At 42.8% G+C, this 19156-nt stretch overlaps 1 protein-coding gene across 4 annotated transcripts in view; it reads right to left on the bottom strand.

Annotated features, from left to right (window-relative positions):
- QTMAN (queuosine-tRNA mannosyltransferase) overlaps positions 1-19156 on the bottom strand; it is a 310972-nt gene that overhangs the window by 168534 nt on the left and 123282 nt on the right. For all 4 annotated transcript variants that reach the window (XM_077273016.1, XM_077273013.1, XM_077273015.1 and 1 more), the window contains exon 5: positions 1370-1642. In XM_077273016.1, the coding sequence (XP_077129131.1) occupies positions 1370-1642 (273 nt within the window). The remainder of the gene's footprint in view (positions 1-1369; positions 1643-19156) is intronic.

Below are 19156 nucleotides of genomic sequence, written 5' to 3'. Positions count from 1 at the left end.
AAGCCTGTGTGATCGTCACAAAGTTTATGTAAGGCATTTGCAAGAATGCAGCTCCCGCAGTGCGGTACATATATAGCGCATATTGAGAAGGGATTAATAGTTTAATGGGGTTCTCCTCTTTGGACATCACCCATTCTAAGACCCTACTGCAGCCTGTTCAATTTTTGTGCAGCGCCGCCACTGGAGAAAATTAATAATTACACAGAGTCAACTCAAATCAATGGAGGGTCCTCCAGAGTGAAAGAGGCTTCAAACTGCTCTCCACGGCAAGGATTGTCAGTAATGAACGTGGGATCCACTTTTATAACTCAGGATCCCCTAATTGGGTGCATGAAAATGGGTTTCTAAAACTGAACAACCCTTTTAAAAGTTGATCGGAAGTGTAGTTCAAAGAGTGACTCTTCCTGGGACTCCACAGAAGAAGGAAGGAGTCCTGTGATGGATGGGCTAAGGGATGGTTGGGCTCAGATGGGGTTGGGAAGGGTTACTGGGTACAGGGTAAGCACCTAGATAGGGTGGGGGGATTTAGCAAGTGCAATCAGTGGTGCCTCAACATGTGGCGGTGTCTTAGTGACGGAGGGCTCTTTAAACGTGAATAGAAAATGTGTACCCGGACGTGTGAACTTGATTAATCAAATCCAAAAAGGCAGATTCGACTTGCAATCCCTAAATTTAATGTTGGAACATTTAGAAAGGGAGATGAAAATCCCTTTAGGTAGCAGATGCTGCTGATGATCTGCAAGAGCTTCTGGAATTTATGCACTGGAAGTCAAATCCTTTGTAAAGGCGATTTACCCTGTCGGTGTGGTATACTTATTAGTTCACCTGCAAACATTTGCTCTCAGTAAATGTGACCTAGTGATCAGCTCAGCATCTCTGCAATAAACAGGCCGTAATCTGTGGATGAATTGAAGTCTAATCAGGCCACATGCAGATTAAACTAACTGCGAGGAATAAAAACTAGATTAAAATGTTCGTGCCCAATACCGCAAGATTATCGGGACATTTTACCTCTTTAAATCCTAATTTATTTTTCCGGGGCTAGCTGAAGTTTATAAGTATATGTTCTGTAGTGATTATGTGTCACAATTCCTCCTGTTTTTACAACATAAAAAAAAAAAATTGGTGTAAAATAAAATATAGCATGAAAATCAGGATTACGTCTGGGGATGTGGAGGACAAAGCCGAAAGCCGACGGATACAAAAAGTCAATGAGCACAACCATAATGAAAAAAAAAAAAGAAACAGATTGTGGGTTTTGTTATTCCATAAAGTTGTACATATAAATAAATCTTCAAACATATTTATGTACATATGTCCACACACATTGCAAAGAATGGAAATATATATATATATATATATCTCTTACCATCTGTGAGGCCAGACAATATGCAGAGGCCTCGGAGACTCGGTGCAGAAATTGGAGGTGGATGGTTCTGATATCACTTGGCCGTCATCTACACAACGACTTTCTTCTGGTGGGATCATGAGATTAACGGATTCCTTCCAAGGTTGGGTCATCTGCATCACTTGACCAAAAAAGGTAGCTGCAACTTTTGCATTCTCATTTTGTGAATGGATGTCCACTTTTTTGTGGTGGACCAGACACTCCATGGAGATCTTCTTGTGTTCTGGGAGGAACCTACAGTACCAAAAAAAATGACCTTAGGGTTAGGGTTCATTATGGGCAAACAACAACCAACAAATGAAAATTATTCTTAACGAGAATCTGTCAGGGCAAATCCACGTCATGGAGTGGGCAGCTTTCCCTGATAGGAACCGTACCCATCATAAAGCCAAAACCTGATCTGATTTGACCGGAATTAACTATGATTTAAGCTTTCCTTCATAAAACTCTGAAATGGAGAAGTTGAAATATTGAGAGCTGTCCTGACAATTAGGAGTAGCTTGTCACTGTGACCACCAGGTTCTAAAGGGTTGTGTGATGAAAACTAGTTATCACCTATCTATCCACAGGATGATAAATTATAGATTGGTGGGGGTCCGACCGCTAGTGCGTCAGTGAACATGGTGGACACAATTCAATCTCTATGGAGCTGTCGGAAAAAGCCATGGACAGCACTTGGCAGTACTCAGAGAATATATGGAGTGGTGGTCGAGCATGTACAGTGCTCCATTTTATCAGCCATAAAAGTACTCATATACCCGTGTGAGTTCCAGTGGCCAGACCCCCATAGATCAATAATTTAATCGCCCATTCTATGGATAGGTGATAAATGGGTTATCCGGTAAAAACAATTGAGTTAGACATGGTGGGCAAAAGCAGTAAGACCTAAAATTCCAAGTCAAGTCTGAAGTTAGGCTTAGAGGGTTTGTGACAAGTTTTGAAGTTATTCCCTATCCGATAATTTCCTGATTGCTGGGGGTCTGGCCACTGGGACTACAATCGATCATGATAACCTGTCTCCGTTCCTTTTATTCTCTTAGGGTCTTCTGCAGACAGCCATGACGGGCCCACTTTTGGGAGAGATATATGGGTCTAATTGGCAGTCAGGTCCTCCAGAGCAAAAAAATGCTCTTCATAGCCACTCTGTGCTTTAATAGATGGACTCGCCCCCTTGTTGGAGGCATTATCCCACCATAGAACATTTTTTATAAAACCGGTACAAAATGAATAACACTTAAGTAAGAAATCCCACCCCACCCTGCCGAAAGCTTTCCTGGTCACCTATCAGGCTAGGATTGCCTGGCTTCAGTAATGACATGGCATGTCGATATGTGACCACTGCAGCCAATCACTAGCTGAGTAGGTGAAATCTCCAATCATTTGTAGTGTTGACAGGACATATCTGGGGCCTGATGAGCAGAGAGGGGATCAGGGAAGCATCATCAAAGAAGTGACAGGGGATTGGTAAGGTGAGTATTAGGGCATACACAGTAGATAGCGATGGATCGGGGGCGTTCATCCAGCAGCTATCCCTCCCAACTACTACAAAGTGTCAGAAAGACTACTCTGGCGGCAGCTTATCTCACTGAGAACAAAAGGATCAGTAATCTGAAATAGGACATGGCGGATCCTTATCGGGAGGCCCGTCTAATGTGGAAGCATAGGGTTGGACAATTCCTTTAATTCAGGATTACCTAAATAGTATTTGATAACAATTTTTTAAAACCAGATCACCCCTTTAAATAAAAGTTAAAGTTGCAGTATGATACATCCATAACAAATATGGGGGAAAGTTCCCTTCAGAGATTTGCAGGGCTCCCGTCGCTATTATATATCTGTTTATATACAACACCTCCTTTAATTTCTCATAGGATCACGTTGCCTTGACTGGCACAAACGATGAATCTGTGAACCATTTTTGGAGGGAAAGAAATAGTAAAAAAAAAAAAAAAAAAAAAAAAGAAAAAGAAAATGGAAAGATACTGATGTCATTTTCAAATAAGAGAAACCACATTAAAGCTCTGATGTTGGCTCTGGTTTGTGTTACACTGAATTAGGAGGGGAGACTCCGCGCTCTGTGGCGCTTTGTTTCAAATCCGGTTGTTCCAAAAAACCCAGAAACACAATGTGGACGGGGAGCGCGCTCGCACTTTACTGTAGAGGGGGCGATCTGGGGACAGAACAGAACGATTTACACCCTTTTTAAGGGTCTGCGCATGGTAAACATAAAAACCACGATGCAAACCTTTGCCCGACACCTAATGGACCCTTCTGATTTATAATGGGGTCAGTTGAGTTTTTTGCCCTTCTGCATGCAACGATCGGCGACGGACACGCCATAAAGATGGCAGCGCATATGTTGTATGTTGGTTTTAGGACATTATCTATAAAGAAGCACTCCTCCTTCTCATCCTATCAAAGTTTTCATCCTTTTAATATATTGGAGTCACCATATTATATAGCACTGTGCAGTTACAATTGCTCATTTTGTCTTTCTACCCAGATAATTCTTCTCTTTTCCATTAGGTCTAAGACATTACGTGATTAAAACTGACTAGCCAAATCCTTCTAAGCTCCATGTAGAAACAGGAGGTCAATTTTCCCTGTATGAGTCATCACTGCAAAAGTCTCTGGCAGCAGAAGGAGGGAGCAGCTGGGTCAGGAATTGAAGAGGAGGATGACTCATGCAGGGAAAAGAGACTTCCTGTTTCTAAAGGAAAAGAGAAGAATTATCTGGGTAGAAAAGCAAAATGAGCAATTGTAAGTACACAGTGCTATATAAAATGATGACTGCAATATATTAAGAGGATTAAACCTTTAATGGTAGGAGTGCATTTTAATTACGCTGTCTGAAATATTAAATTATATAGGGCCAACACATTCCCCGGCGCTGTACACAGATTGTTGACTAGTCTCAATTCCATTAAAGCCTAATAATCTAATTTCACAGGACAATCAGTAAGAAGGATGATCAATATATTCTGGAAAATAGGAGGAAACTCAATATTTTGGGGAGGGGGGGGTTGGGGGGAACGCACCAAAAATTGGAAAAACAAAGCTGGCCATGCAAACTGGATCCCTCTTGGTTTGACAGCTATTGCTGCGGATTCCCCTCCGTCAACCTTCATACACATGGCTGACTGTGTGTGTATTCTTTACAGAGAGTAAACAAATGCCAGAGACCATTCCCCCGGGAAAATAAGGATTGGGCATGTTGAAATTCAACACGTCCAATGATCCTTCTATCCCCCCAACGTCAGCTATCAAAAATGAGTGAAGCCATTACAATATATACGGCCGGGTTGCTAAAATCTGCGGCTTCGGTTGATCTAATGTGTCTGGCCCAGCTACGCAGATCGGATTTGGACCCCAGTGTCGTAAGACAAGAGTATCCACCCCGTACCGCCTTTATCCACTGGTTAATACAAAGTTATTTGGGCTCCCATGTTAACACGGAAACTCATCTGCCTTCATAAGAGATGTATACAAAAAAAGGTGGGACGTTTATTATTTATATTAATTGCACTCATTTTCCATTTAGACGTATTTCGACAAATTTGATTGCAAAAAGTTGATGTTCTTTTAAAGAGCACCTGCTAAACTTGCAGATCTACCCTCGGGACTCTGCACTGCAATTTAGTTTTGTTTTCTGTAAGAAATATTTTGTTTTAATGTCATCATGATATTCTACTGGAACATTAGAAAAATGTAATTATGTAGCCGATAATATGTCACGGCCCAATCAAAACGCAGATAAGACGCCAAATCTAGTAGCCGCGCGGCTCAATCAGAAAGCCGCAGCCTCTCCATGACGAGAGCACTTACGGCCCGCCGCTCACGCAGGGCGAAGGACCAGATTTGTGCTGAGATCGAGCGCCATAAATCTGTCAGTGCGCCATTATCTAATAGGAGAGGCTGCATTAAAGCTTTACCTCTTCTTCTGGACCGAATTATCCTGAGTTATGACGGAGAGTTCACTTTCTGCGCCATATTTGCTATGAAATCGTCTTATGTTCCAGCATCGAAAAAGAAAACACATTAAGCACACATGGTCCGAGAGGACCGGCAACTCTGCTTCACGGAAGCATCGGGCAGATTTACTACTTGTGCTAATGTACACAGCATAGCACAGTCTTCTCTAAAGTTTATTGAAATGAACACATCATATTAAATTAGCTTATTTTTCTATGTAAATTAACAGCAGCAAGATGTAGGGACAGAGACCCTGATTCCAGCGATGTATCGCTTAGTTTACTGGGTGCAGCAGTTGTCATAGAATCGCTGTGTTTTCCGCTGCAGATCTAGCAGTGCTCAAGAATGCTGAGCTTTGTATAACCCTGCCCCCTCCACTGATTGGCTCTTTTCTGTATACACAGTATATTGACAGAAAGCAGCCAATCATTGGTGAGGGCATAGTTGGACCAAGAGATACGAGACACCTAGTCCTGTAGTGATAATCTCCTGCTGATAAAATACTGAAACAGCAAAACACAGTTCAGTAAGTGACACATCGCTGGAATCAGGGTCTCTGCCCAACATCACGCTGCTCTCGGACTACAAAGCAACAACCTTTAACCCCTTCATGACATGCGCCGTACATGTACCGTGCATGCCGTGTCTCCCCCTTTGATGTGGGCTCCGGCGCTGAGCCCACATCAAAGTCGCTACATGTCAGCTGTTTTGTACAGCTGACATGTGCGCGCAATAGCGGCGGGTGAAATCGCTATTCACCCGCCGCTATTAACCTGTTAAATGCCACTGTCAAACGCAGACAGCGGCATTTAACTACCGCATCCGGCCGGGCGGCCGAAAATGACGTCATCGCCGACCCCCGTCACATGATCGGAGGTCGGCGATGTGTCAGGATGGTAACCATAGAGGTCCTTGAGACCTCTATGGTTACTGATGCCGGCCTGCTGTGAGCGCCCCCCTGTGGTCGGCGCTCACAGCACACCTGCATTTCAGCTACATAGCAGCGATCTTTTGATCTTTTGGACACTTTTGACTTGGTGGCATGTCGTCTTTATGTATATCCTCTTCGCCTCCATCGTTGGATCCGGTCAGGGGCTGAAGTACACAAAACTACTGTATATCACACACTGACTTATTTATATACAACTTATGATTCAAAGGGTTTTCCTGGAAGGTTTCATGCTCACATTTTTTGCTTTTTTGTATAGGCTGGGACAGAGGCAGCAGAGCCATCTCATTATAATGAGAAGGCAGGGGGATTTAACGACAGGTGATAGCTCCATTGTGGGATTGTTACTTTGTATTCTATACATGCAGATAATTAGGTGAATGGAGCTCCCCACCAGTCTCTGGTCTCTATGAGGGCAGCACAACTCTATCCCATTCTGAATTAACCGATTAATATGTTTTTGAGTGACAGGGGACAGATCACACAGAAGCAGACAAAATGTAGAAATTCCTACTCCACTTTTTTTTGTCTATTTACAGATGAAACGTGTGAAAATAACCCCCTTGAGTCAGTGGGACTGCGGAATAATGGCCCATGGCGAAGACGTAAGGTGGACCAATGTGTTTTTTGAAATTTTGAAAAAAACGGATCCTTTTTTTTTTTTGCCGTCGGATTCGTTTTTTTTCTCATAGACTTGTATTAGCGTCGGATGGCCTACCGTTTTAATCCGTTTTTTGCCGGATCCGTCCAAAATCCGTTTTCCGGCGGCCAGGGAAAACGTACAGAGGAACGTTTTTTCTCTCCGGCAAAAAACTGGGTGAAACGTGAGGTCAAAAGATGGAAACGGGAGACTGATTCAGTTTTTTTTGGTTTTTTTTAAAACCAATCATGCATTTTCCATTCTGGAGTCTCTTTCTCTCTCCTCCCCGACACAGTTAGTGCCCAGAAATCAGCTAGTTAGATCAGTTTTTAACAATTTGCATCGGATCCGTTTTTTTTAAAAATTGACGGATTCAGCCTGACGGTGAAAACCTGATGTGTGATGGAAGCCTAAGGTGGTGACTGCCACCATGTCGGATTTTTTGATAGTTGCTTGTCACAGTGCCCTTGAGCAGGGGTGTCAAACTGCATTCCTCGAGGGCCTCAAACCATGAGTGTTTTCAAGATTTCCTTAGCATTCCACAAGGTGCTGGAATCATTCTGTGCAGGTGATTAAATTATCACCTGTGCAATACAAGGAAATCCTGAAAACATGACCTGTTTGCGGCCCTCGAGGAATGCAGTTTGGCACCTCTGCCCTTGAGGGTCAATGCAATTCCATTCACTTGTATGGTGTTGTGATACAGCGGTGACTCTTGGCCTTCAGATTAAACTTCCACGTGGACCCAAATTATAAACCAGAGCGATTCTACAACTGTATGTATCAAAGTATATGCAAACCAGTAGCTTGTTCCCATGTATTACACTGAACAATCTGCATAACAATACACAATGTGCAGTACCTAAAAAAACTTGTCCAAGGCAGAAGAGTAGCTTGTTGTTCGACGCCCAACACGAAGGGCAAAAGTGGCTTTAGGTCCCCTTGTTCAAGCAGAAACAGATAGGATTATTGAACTTGGTAGAAGATACCAAGACTTTCTTTTAATTACATTTTTGGGGGGTGGGGGGAGGGGGGTTATCCCTTTAAATATACATAAAACAACTATTTTTCTTCTGAACTTAAAAAACAAACAAAAAAAAAAAACAAACATTCTACCAACTAAAAATAAAAACAAATTGCCAACTAAAGCATGGCTAGGAGATTTTACTAATTTTCTCTCCACATTAAAATAATGAAGGAATCTGTCAAAGGGTATTTGTTACTCCTCCAAAAATTCTTACTGTTGCTCTGATTCATTCTCACCTGGACTACTGCAACTCGCAACTGATCGGTCTCCATTTTACTAAACCCTACCCTGTCCAATCTACCATGAATGCAGCAGACAGAATCATAGTTATGTCCAGCTGCTACACCCATGCCTCCACCTTGTGCCAGTCACTGCACTGGTTACCCATCTGCTACAGAATACAATACAAACTTTCCTCTCTCTCCCGCAAAGTTCTCCACAGTTCTGCACCACCCTACATTGCCTCTTTCATCTCTATCACCCTACCCGTCCGTCCATTCTGCTAATGGCTCAAGGCCAACATCCTCTATAATCCAAACTTCTCCATTCTGTCAGCAGGACATCGCTTGTGCTGCAGCAGTTTTCTGGAATGCACTACCATAGACAATATAGTTAATTCACAGTATCCCTAAAAACACACTTCTTTAGACTGGACTTTCGACTCACCTAACTAATCTAACTATCCTCTGATGTTTTCCATGCACTCAGTAGCACTTTATATCTGTACAGATACTGAACTTGTGACCGGTTCATGCAGCGTTTTTTGAATACCTCTATTAAATAGAATACTGATGGCTGGACCGTACATGACAAGCACTTTATTTTTATCTTTTGTGTTCCCTCTATTTCCTCATGCTTTGTAAGCTTATGAACAGGACCCTGACTCCTCTTGGTATGCGTTGAACTATGTGTTACTCTGTAATGTCTCATCTTATTTGTACAAGTCCCCTTTAAATTGAAAAGTGCTGTGGAATATGTTGGCACTATAGGAATAAAAATAATTATTACCCTAAGAGCAGAATAATGTAGAGACAGAGATTCTGATTCCAGCGATGTGTCACTTTTTATGCTCGTTACTGCAGTTTTGATTTAAAAAAATTATTCTGTTGCAGATCTAGCAGTTCCCTGAATGTTGAGCTCTGTATAACCCCGCCCACAGCACTGATTGGCTACTTTCTGTGTACACTACGCCTAGGCAGAAAGCTGCCAATCAGAGCTAGGGGTGTGGTTGGACTACCTGGTAGTAAGCCAACTAATCCTCTAGTGATAATCTCCTGCTGAGTAAACTGTGATTTTTTAAAATCTAAACTAAACAGCCCAGTAAGTGATACATCGCTGGAATCAGAGTGTCTGCCTCTACATTATACTTCACTCAGATTTCCCCAGAAAAACCTGGCAAAAGATTCCCTTTGTGAGAAAAAATGTTGGCTAGTCCAGTTGTCCATGTTGAGAGACTTGACAAATGGGGAGATCATTTATCCAGAATGATGGTGCTGTTAATCATTTGTCTCAATGGTCGAAAGACAAGCGCTTCGTATTACCTTCCATCCTATGTGCACATTAGCAATGACAGATTTCCATTAAAACAGTGATATTACCAAGTTCCTCTCCCTGCAAAGCATAAAATATGTTCAAAGGAGCCGAGATCACAGATAACTCGGTGGAACGGGATAATGGTGAGCATTTAAGGGCATTAACTGTAAACCGATACTGTACCCTTAATTCACCTCGTCATTATTTGGTTGCATCTTTTTTGTATTAAATTAATGCAAGGATACTAAAAGAATGCAATTTCCTGTTTTTATGGAAATCCTTCTAATCAGGATCGTTCCCCTCCCCCTTCTCGTCCATACGTGTGGAGACGCTGCTTAACAAAAGTACTTTGCAGAATGCGAGAGGAAAGGCTATGATAACACTTTAATAGTTAAGTGACTTTATGAGAAAAATGTTTCCAAATGTTTTCTAAACCTTCCAAACCGCACCAAAGAACATTATCGTAATATTATATTTCCCCCATGCCTCCATTATTTAAGCTCGCTATCCTTAAAATGATACTTGGATGCAAATGGAACTTATAAATTCTTTAAAACAAAACTCTCGAAGTTTGGAGAAGAAAAAAAATAAAAAGTCAATGTCCCAGTCGTACCATTGTGAATATTTATCTAAAGCTTCCTCGCAGCTGGACTGCTGGTTATCGCAGTGATAGTGCGGTGTGGGAAAATCTGGACGGCAGACGTTTCCGACCGGGGAGCGGGGCAGGTTCATTATGGGAAAATAGGTGCCGGTGGTCCTTAAAATGCCCCTGAGATTAGAGGAAGAATTGCCGCATTTGTTGGCATCTACGGGCGTACGTTCCGGGGACTTGTGTGAACATTTGCTACAAAATCAAATGCAAACTATCGCTCAGGGAAAACAGGCGGCAGGTGAGCCGGTTCTGTGAGTTTTATGATATCAGAAGGCATCTAAAATGTAAAAACTGATCGAAAGGTTTTCTTACTTTATATATAAACTTTTAAAGGGTAATGAGTCACTTTGAAGACATTTTTTTCTACGTAAAGAGGTTGTGAACTACTTTTAATGTTGGTAAAGTCGGCAAGTGAGCACTCCTGGCCGGCGACCGCTGCTGCCGACAACGGTGGGGGTGCTGGGATTGGATCCCGAACGATCAGACATTGATGACCTAACCTAAGCATAGGCCATCAATGCAAAAGTAGTGGACAATAGAGATGGGCGGACACCTGGATGTTTGGGTTCGGCCGTACAGCTACAAAAATTTCGGGTACCAGAACAGTACTCGGACCCCATTCACTTGAATGGGGGACCCGAACATGTGCATGACAGCATAGAAAAACACCGCTTCTGATCGGCGGTAAAATCATCCTCGCCGATCAGAGGGCCGCAGTTCCCACTCTGTCAAAAGACAGCTTGAGCCCTCAGCTGTGGTCAGAGGCATAACGTTTACCTTCGGTCACGGGTGTCAGCTGATGGGACTACTGCCCCCATCATCCAACAACAGTGAGAGCAGGAGCGGCTGATGGGAGTATTCATTAGCTGGTTCCTGAGCTGTAAATAAATAATTAAAAAGAAAAATAAATAAACGGTGTGGGTTCCCCTGTATTTTCGATAACCAGTCAGACAAAACTCACAGCTGGGGGCTGCAACCCTCAGCTGTCAGCTTCAGCAAGGCTGGTTATCAAGAATAGAGTAATAGAATTAATAATTTTAAAAAAGTTGTGGGGTCCCCCCCCATTTTTGACAACCAACCTTGCTAAAGCAGACAGCTGGGGCTGGTATTCTCAGGCTGGTAAGGGGCCATGGATATTGGCCCCCACAGCCTAAAAATAACAGCCTGCAGCTGCCCAGAAAAGGCACTTCTTTTAGATGCGACACTTCTGGTGCTTTGCTTGGCTCTTCCCACTTGCCCTTTAGCGGTGGCAAGTGGGGTTCATTTTGTGGGGTTGATGTCACCTTTGTATTGTTTGGTGACATCAACCCCCCGGCTTAGTAATGGAGAAGCGTCTATAAGACACCTATCCATTACTAATTCAATAGTGGTATGGTAAATAAAGACAAAGCCAGTATAAAGTCCTTTATTAGAAATAAAACTAAACACAGTTTTCATTTTCTTATTTAAAAATAACAAACAGTTAAACTCACCTAAAGCCTAATTCCACTGAAGCCCTCGTTCTCCTGCAATAAAACTAAAATGAAAAAAACAACAATATCCCGCACCTCTCCGTCGTTCTGTCCCATGCCGTAATACATGTCTGGGGAAAAACAGTTTTCACCTGGATGGTGCCAAGATGCGACCGTCCAGGCTGAGAACCACTGGTAACTGAACTACTGTGAGCGCAGCATCAGTGACCGGCGGTGACATCATCGAGGTTACCTCCGGTCACTGAGGCTGCGTTCCAATTTCACGGCCGATCAGAAGTGGTGTTTGCCACGCTGTCATGCACATGACAGAGTGGCAAACACCCAGTTTTCGGGCAGCCAAACCCGAACAGTAACACGGATTTCCAGGTGAAGTCCGTGTTCGGTGTCCATGCCCGAACAGTAGGTGTTTGGTACGGATGCCGAACTTTATTGTTCGGGTTCGTCCATCTCTAGTGGACAACCTCTTTAACTGCATGCATTGTGGACTGGAAATAATTTTGGCAATTGGGTTTGATTAAAATTTTTCACAGTTCAGCTTTTAGAGGCTCTTTTTTTTTTCTCTGCACATCGCTGGCTACAGAAGGAGTTTATGGAGAATCCATTGGTATCTTTTTCTGAGGTTCTCTCAACTGATTTATGACCACTCACCACATTAAAGTTGAGTTGAACTTTGATGTAGTCATAAATCAAATTAATGGAGGTAAGAAAAAAGACATATAAATGCAGTTACAAAACATCGGACAGAAGGAGCTTGCTAATGAACTCTTAGTTAACTCATTCTGTGGAGCATGTAAATGGCTAGAGATGCAAACTTTTCTAAAAACATAATTGCAAAAATAATTTTTAACCCAAAATTACATGTATAAAAAAAAAAATTATGAAAGTATGTGTGATCTTTAAAAAAAAAGTTATTACACGGGGAACCTCCAACCATTGGGGCAACATCACACCATAATATCACATCACGAACCGCAACATGGGTATTGAAGTCTAGTGGTGGTCCACAATAAAGAGTAGAAACTTCACAAAATGCTGACAGATCATCTTAGTTGTTTGTGGATGGAGCAAAAAAGGAATAAAAAGATGTGACATGGCATTATTTGGGCACTATATGGTGGTTTAAGTTAGTTTAATACATTTTTAACTTTGAACCAATTTTCAAGTAAGTAACAGGTAATACCCACACCATGACCTATGAAGTCTGGACTACTAGGAGTACAAATATGCCTTATATGAAAATTACATCCATCTACAGGAAAGGAGGAATAGAACTAAGCAACAGTACGTGTGAAAAAGACTTGGATATACTAATAGATCACAGGCTTCACAGGCGTCAACAGAGTTATGCAAGAGCAAAAAAGGCAAGCATAGTTCTAGGATATATTAAGGTAAGCATAGAGTCTAGATCAAGTGAAGTAATTATCCTCCTCTACCCATCCTTGGTCAGGCCGCATTTGGGCACCAAATTTTAAAAAAGACATTGAAAAGGTGGAGCAAGTTCTGAGACGAGCTACCAGGATGGTGAGCGGACTGCAAAGTATGTCCTACGAAGAACGGTTATAGGATCTTCAAATGTTTAGCTTGCAAAAAGGAAGGCTAAGAGGAGACTTAATACCTGTCTACAAATATCTGAAGGGCTGTCACAGTGTAGGGGTATCAATTATTTTAATTTGTGCATGGAAACACGAGAAGCAATGGAATGAAACTGAAAGGGACAAGATACAGATTAGATTAAAAAAAAATTGACAGTGAGGGTGATCAATGAGTGGAACAGGCTGGACAGACAGCTGTCCGAGATGGTTTACTGAATACTGCATTGAGCAAGGGGTTGGACATGATGACCCTGGAGGTCCCTTCCAACGCTAACATTCTATGACTCTATGATTGAGTGTATATTCCGTATTTGTGGTACATGCTCCACACGGTAACAAGAGAGATCCTGCTAGAGTCTTTAGGTTCCAGTGGGGTTACAAGGGTAAAGAAGCTTGATATAGGCTTCTTTAGCATTACTGAATGGCCAAGAGGTCTTCTTGGAGACCAAGATGCAGTCATATGTTCACTCAAAAAGTGAGCGTTTTATTGTAGCGATCTCAGAGATTTGGTGTAAATGAATATCCATGCCATTTACATCAATGGTTGGTCTGAACAATGCAGGAGCGAACAGGTCGTCCAGAGCGAGAAACACTGTAGCTTCTCTCCACTCTGACCATGACACAAGGAGCAGAGGACCCAATTAAAGCAGTTGTCTAATTTGGGTAAAAAAAAAACAATTTCAAGTTAATAGACAGGGGTTTTCTATTCAGTATCCTAAGCCCATTGCCAGATTGGAGAACAGTTATAATGTATTTAACATGGTGACTCTGCAGAGAAAGTGAATACGTACTGCCTAATTTCCCCACAGATGGCAGCTGATTGGGAGCCCGACAGAGACAAGACCATGTGAATGATTGCGTGAGATTGTCCAAAGCTCCGGAGCCCTTTAACTCACAACTCACTATCCTAAATTACACATCAAGGTTTGTTTCCTATATGGAAATTTGGATTGTATGCAAGATGGTCCTAATGGTTGTACCCCAACGATCAGTAAGTTATTCAATATCTGATCACTGGTGGTCTAACTTCAGGGACAGCCATAGGTTGTTACGCACATGGTTGTGGAACCACTATGCCATGATACGAGGAGAGCCTGGAGGGGTGAAACTAAGCGGCCACCTGGTTCTTTACTATAGCCCCTGATGTTGTTGTTAGACTTGCACCCAGGTAGATGCCAGGTACCACTTCAGGACAGACTCTGGAGCCGCTGCAGCTGACACCCCAAGGAGTGTACAGAAGCAAGTATGGACATGGAGAGACATGATGGCCAATAACTAGATAGCATAAGGGTGGATACTGTACGACTAGTAGACAGAACAGGAGATGGAAAGCAGGAACAGACGGGACAAGTTACAGGAACGCATGACAGACATGTGCAGGTCCACAGCAGCGAGTTCAGACTGGATGGATGAGGGAGCAGTAACAGGTGCGGATCAGGTGTGTCAGGATGAGGACTTGGTATAGACAAGACAGGATCAGTTGCTAAGGCACCTCCTTATTGGGGAGGGAGCCTTAAATACCTAATGTCTCCCACCCATTGACTGGCAGCATTTTCAGAAGCGGGCACGCAGCCCCTTTAAGAAGCAGATAGCGTTCGCACCCTAAGCATCCTCCCAGGAGACCTGCATGTCGTGCGTCGGACCTAGGAGTAAGCAGACACTGTTGTGACTGGAGCAAACTGGAGGGTGAGTAAACACACCGGCGTCCTCTGCTGAGAGGAGGAAGGAGACTCGTGCAGCAGCGTCGGCGCTGTCCTAACATAGATTATGAGGACAGGACTCTAAAATCCAAAACTGATTTCTGCAGAGCCCAATCATGATTGGAGAGTATGCTCGATATACACACCACACATTGTCTGTGGAACTTATGGAGAAAGTCATGTGACAGTGCTCGTCTATTTACCAACTTATGCTTTGGCTCACTTCTTTGGTTTTCTGGTAATTTCTTGTACTTTGTACAAACAGGAGCGTTGCCAACTTTTTTAAGCTAGGCATTTCATTTAAACAGGTTCCTATGACATGTCCTGCTCTTCTCCCATCTACATTGAAGTCGTCTGACACAAGGTGATGTTTTAATGCTAGAGGATAGGACTGTCCCTACCATGGAAACCTTCAAAAAGAACCTGAAGACCTACCTCTTCAGACAAGCCTGCAACCTGCAGTAACCACCGATAGACCAAACGCTGCACGACCAGCTCTATCCTCACCTACTGTATTCTCACCCATCCCTACATTGTGAGCCCTCTCAGGCAGGGCCCTCTCTCCTCATTTATCTGATTATAGTCTGCATACTTCTTTCTACCTTTACGTAGACCATTGGGCAACGTTTTGTGTTCAGTTTTAAAATTTTTGTCATCTTCACTGTTTGAGGAGACAGATCTTGGAAAGCCTTTGAGCGTTTCGCTGCCTGTAGCTTCTTTATGTACTTCAATATCTGCAGTCTAAATAGTATCCATTGGGACAACAGAAATGATATAAGATCACCCGGCTGCTCCTCCTTTCACGGGCAAACTATGCGGCCGGCAGCACTTTCCTGTTGGGTCGGCTGGTGTGCAGGCAGTGCCGGCGGGCAGACACTCTACTCCCGAGTGCGTCTCTCTGCGTGTTTCCAGCCATCTGCATGATCCTGCCCGACCCCTTTCCTGGTGTCTCCAGCCTTAGCGCTCTCCTCCTCCACCTGACATCACACAGTCCGCTCCCAGCGCTCACACTCGCCCGCCCACTCCATAACCAAACCCTGACTCACTGCTGTGCACTGTTAAGTGGCCACAGTGTGAACATGCTCCTATATGTTGCATTTATACCAACTTATGCTCCGGCTCATTTCTTTGGTTTTGAACCAATGTTATAGTGTCTACCACCGGAAGGAACCCAGTAGGTTTGGGGATACAAAGGTGAAATATATTGCTACGAGTATGAGCGCTTTCCTTGGTCAGAAAACCAATAAGTATCGTAGTCCTGGATTTATAAGCTATAAAAAAAACTATGCTACTATCTCTGTCCATGTATGAACAGCATCAAGGTGGAAATCATCTTTATTGACTTTTACACCACTTTTACTCCAAAATCTTTTCCCCAAGATCAGAAATAATTATTAACCAATTGCAAAAAATCTGAGATGCCAATTTAATAAGGGGTCCCCACAGATTGCAAGCTAACCACCCAATGAAACCCTGCACTACCTAGGTTTCAACAGTCCCATGGATTGCTCATGCACTTGGCACCGGTTTCAATCCCGACCCCACAGATTGCACGCAGGCGGCATTAAAAATAGCAGCTTTTTTGTGTCACATAATACATACATTCCTTGTTCAGAATCCATAATCCATACAGAGCGTTAAATACATATCTAGAGAATGTAATTATATGTTTCACTGAAGTCCCCATCAAAGAGCTTTGCGGTGGTGTTTCTCCTGAATCGATACTGTAATGTTCTGTGCTAGCATAATCTTACCAAGCGTAAGTCTTGCCAGCAGCCGATGCTTGGCAGTTTATTGGCAGTTACTTCTGGCACTGATCGAGAGCAGTTAAACTCCGCTTAGAACTTACAGGTAAGTAATGTTATTAATGTCTGTGAAATGTTCTGCTTGGCACATCTGGTTTCGATAACTGACGTTCTATATGAAGATATATTTGCACCCGTGTTAGAAAAGTGCACGAAGCCTATCTGTCCATTCATAACCCGAGGAGCAAAGTGCAAAAAATTTAACCTATGCGAACAACGCCATCTTTGATGAAAACCCTTTGCACAGAGAGTATTCATCGCCACAGTCTAGCAAGACGCGAGTGGCGATATACAGGATTTATAAGGTGCGTCTGGACACAGGTGTAAAAGCTGGAACACACCGATGGTTCTGGGACATCTGCCTTCAGGATGAGTGAAAGTAGGATTTGTGGCACATAGACCTCCTGACAGATCCTCAAAATGTAGTAGACAGGGCATGTGTCTGACTATGTGAGGTCTGCCATCTCCAAAATCCTCTGCAACTGTTTTTGGAGATGCCCCCACATGGGCTACTGGCAAGGAGATGATGTTGCACTAATTAGTTCCCATTTGAAAACAGTCTAAAAAGAAACCTGGAAAATCGGAAACTTGAGCCATGGGTGAAGAAGGGTCATCCGGAGGAACTGAAATTCTGTAACACCTTTCTAAATAAAGGTTAAGGAACATTTCGCCCTTAACTACTTCACTAAAACTAGGTGATTATCGTATTGTGCACTTTATGCATGGTGAGGCCTAATAAAAAAAAAAAAAAAAAAACTCCAAGTCTCCTCTCATGCTGCACCTACACTCCTAACTTGTCATTGTTTAACCTCAGACATTTAATAGTATTAATAAAAAAAAGTCTTAAAAAAATCCCATAATTTACCCTTATGCTACAGAAACTGGTCTAGCAAAAATAGTTTCATACTTTATTACACCTTCTTTCACTAATTATACCTCTTGTTCCTGCTCTTTAGTCCAGAAACTTTGTTCCTTAGTTCACGATGTATCTGAGCTTTCACCTACAGATTCCAATCTTAATCTATGCACTCATACATGACTGTTCCTAAATATCTTGTACCCTTGGCTTTATTTCTACTCATACTCTCTAAAGGGTAAGTAATCCTCCATTCCAGTAGTGAGACCTACACTGATCAAAAAATAATGGAATTACGGACCCACACATCAATGTGACATCAAATTCATTAGACCAGATCACATCTTCCATTGCATTCATTTTTGAAGAAATTTGCTCTACTGTATCTCCTCTGTGGGATCAGATCAGATGGTTTAGCCTTTGGTAGGTACTAACCCCTTCATTTAGGGAGAATTCAACAAGACCTGAAGTTTTTAGTAATACTCTGACCCAGTCATCTAGCCATTACAACTTGGTCCCATTAATCATGCTTCCGACAAACCAATTTCAAGAGATTGTTCATTTGCAGGGTTGTCTCATAATCAAATTTACCACTTGAACAATGCATGAGCCCCCAACCGATCCAGAGGACAAGAGTTGCAAATCCTACAGTGTGAAAGCAGTGGTATTGAGCATGTGAGACCACCACTCCTATAAACCGTGAATGAAGCTTATGCTCACTACTGCTCCTTTCATGCAGGTACCTCATTCTTGAGATTGGTGATAGTCTTAGCGGTTGCCTCTGACAGCTTTCTGCAGCAGCGAACCTATCTCATGGGACCCCGCTTTACTGCCGCCACCAAGGTAAGATACTGTAAAACCGTACGGTCCAACATTTCATTAAAAACATATATATTTTCCTCCCCCAAATTTGGGGTGCATCTTATACTCCACAAAATAGGATATATAGCAAAGCTAACTGGGACTGGTTTAAATCAAAGCACTGCAGATCTTAATTAGGTGCACCCAGCTAGCTTTGACTAAGAACCAAGAAATGGGCTCACCTTGTGTCATTAAGCTAAATGTTGAGCAGAGTGGAGTATGTTGAAGCTGGTGATTGACCAACCAAAATGTGAACTTTAGCTGGGAGAGAGACAGGCCGACCAGACTGCATGGGTCAGCTAGGAAAGCAGAGCAGTCTGTGTGTTGGATCTGTACATTTACATGTGGAAGCTGCAGCCTGTTCAGTGTGAACTGTGCATGGAGCTGAACATGTCTGCTTGGTGCTGGAAGTTGCTGGAATTCAGGCTGAAGGAGATACCGAGACTGATAGGATAGGGCCTCTTCGATGTATAGCGTTTGCTCTGGGAGAAAGGATTGTAATCTGTTCGGGTGAGTCCGCACTGAAATATATGTGCCTGCTATATAAACGGCTTATTTGCTGTAATACCTGTGTGCCCAGAGGAGGCTGTTTTTGGTTTAAAATCCCTTGAAGTTTTATGAAAGCAATGAAACTGCACCCGACTGGACCAAACTGCATTGTTTATGTGAATGCTACCTAATGCCTACCC

Source organism: Ranitomeya variabilis, chromosome 7, assembly GCF_051348905.1.
Source record: "Ranitomeya variabilis isolate aRanVar5 chromosome 7, aRanVar5.hap1, whole genome shotgun sequence".
NCBI classification, from domain to species: domain Eukaryota; kingdom Metazoa; phylum Chordata; class Amphibia; order Anura; family Dendrobatidae; genus Ranitomeya; species Ranitomeya variabilis.
Note: the sequence above shows the minus strand (reverse complement) of the source record. Positions and strands in the feature narration are given on the sequence as shown.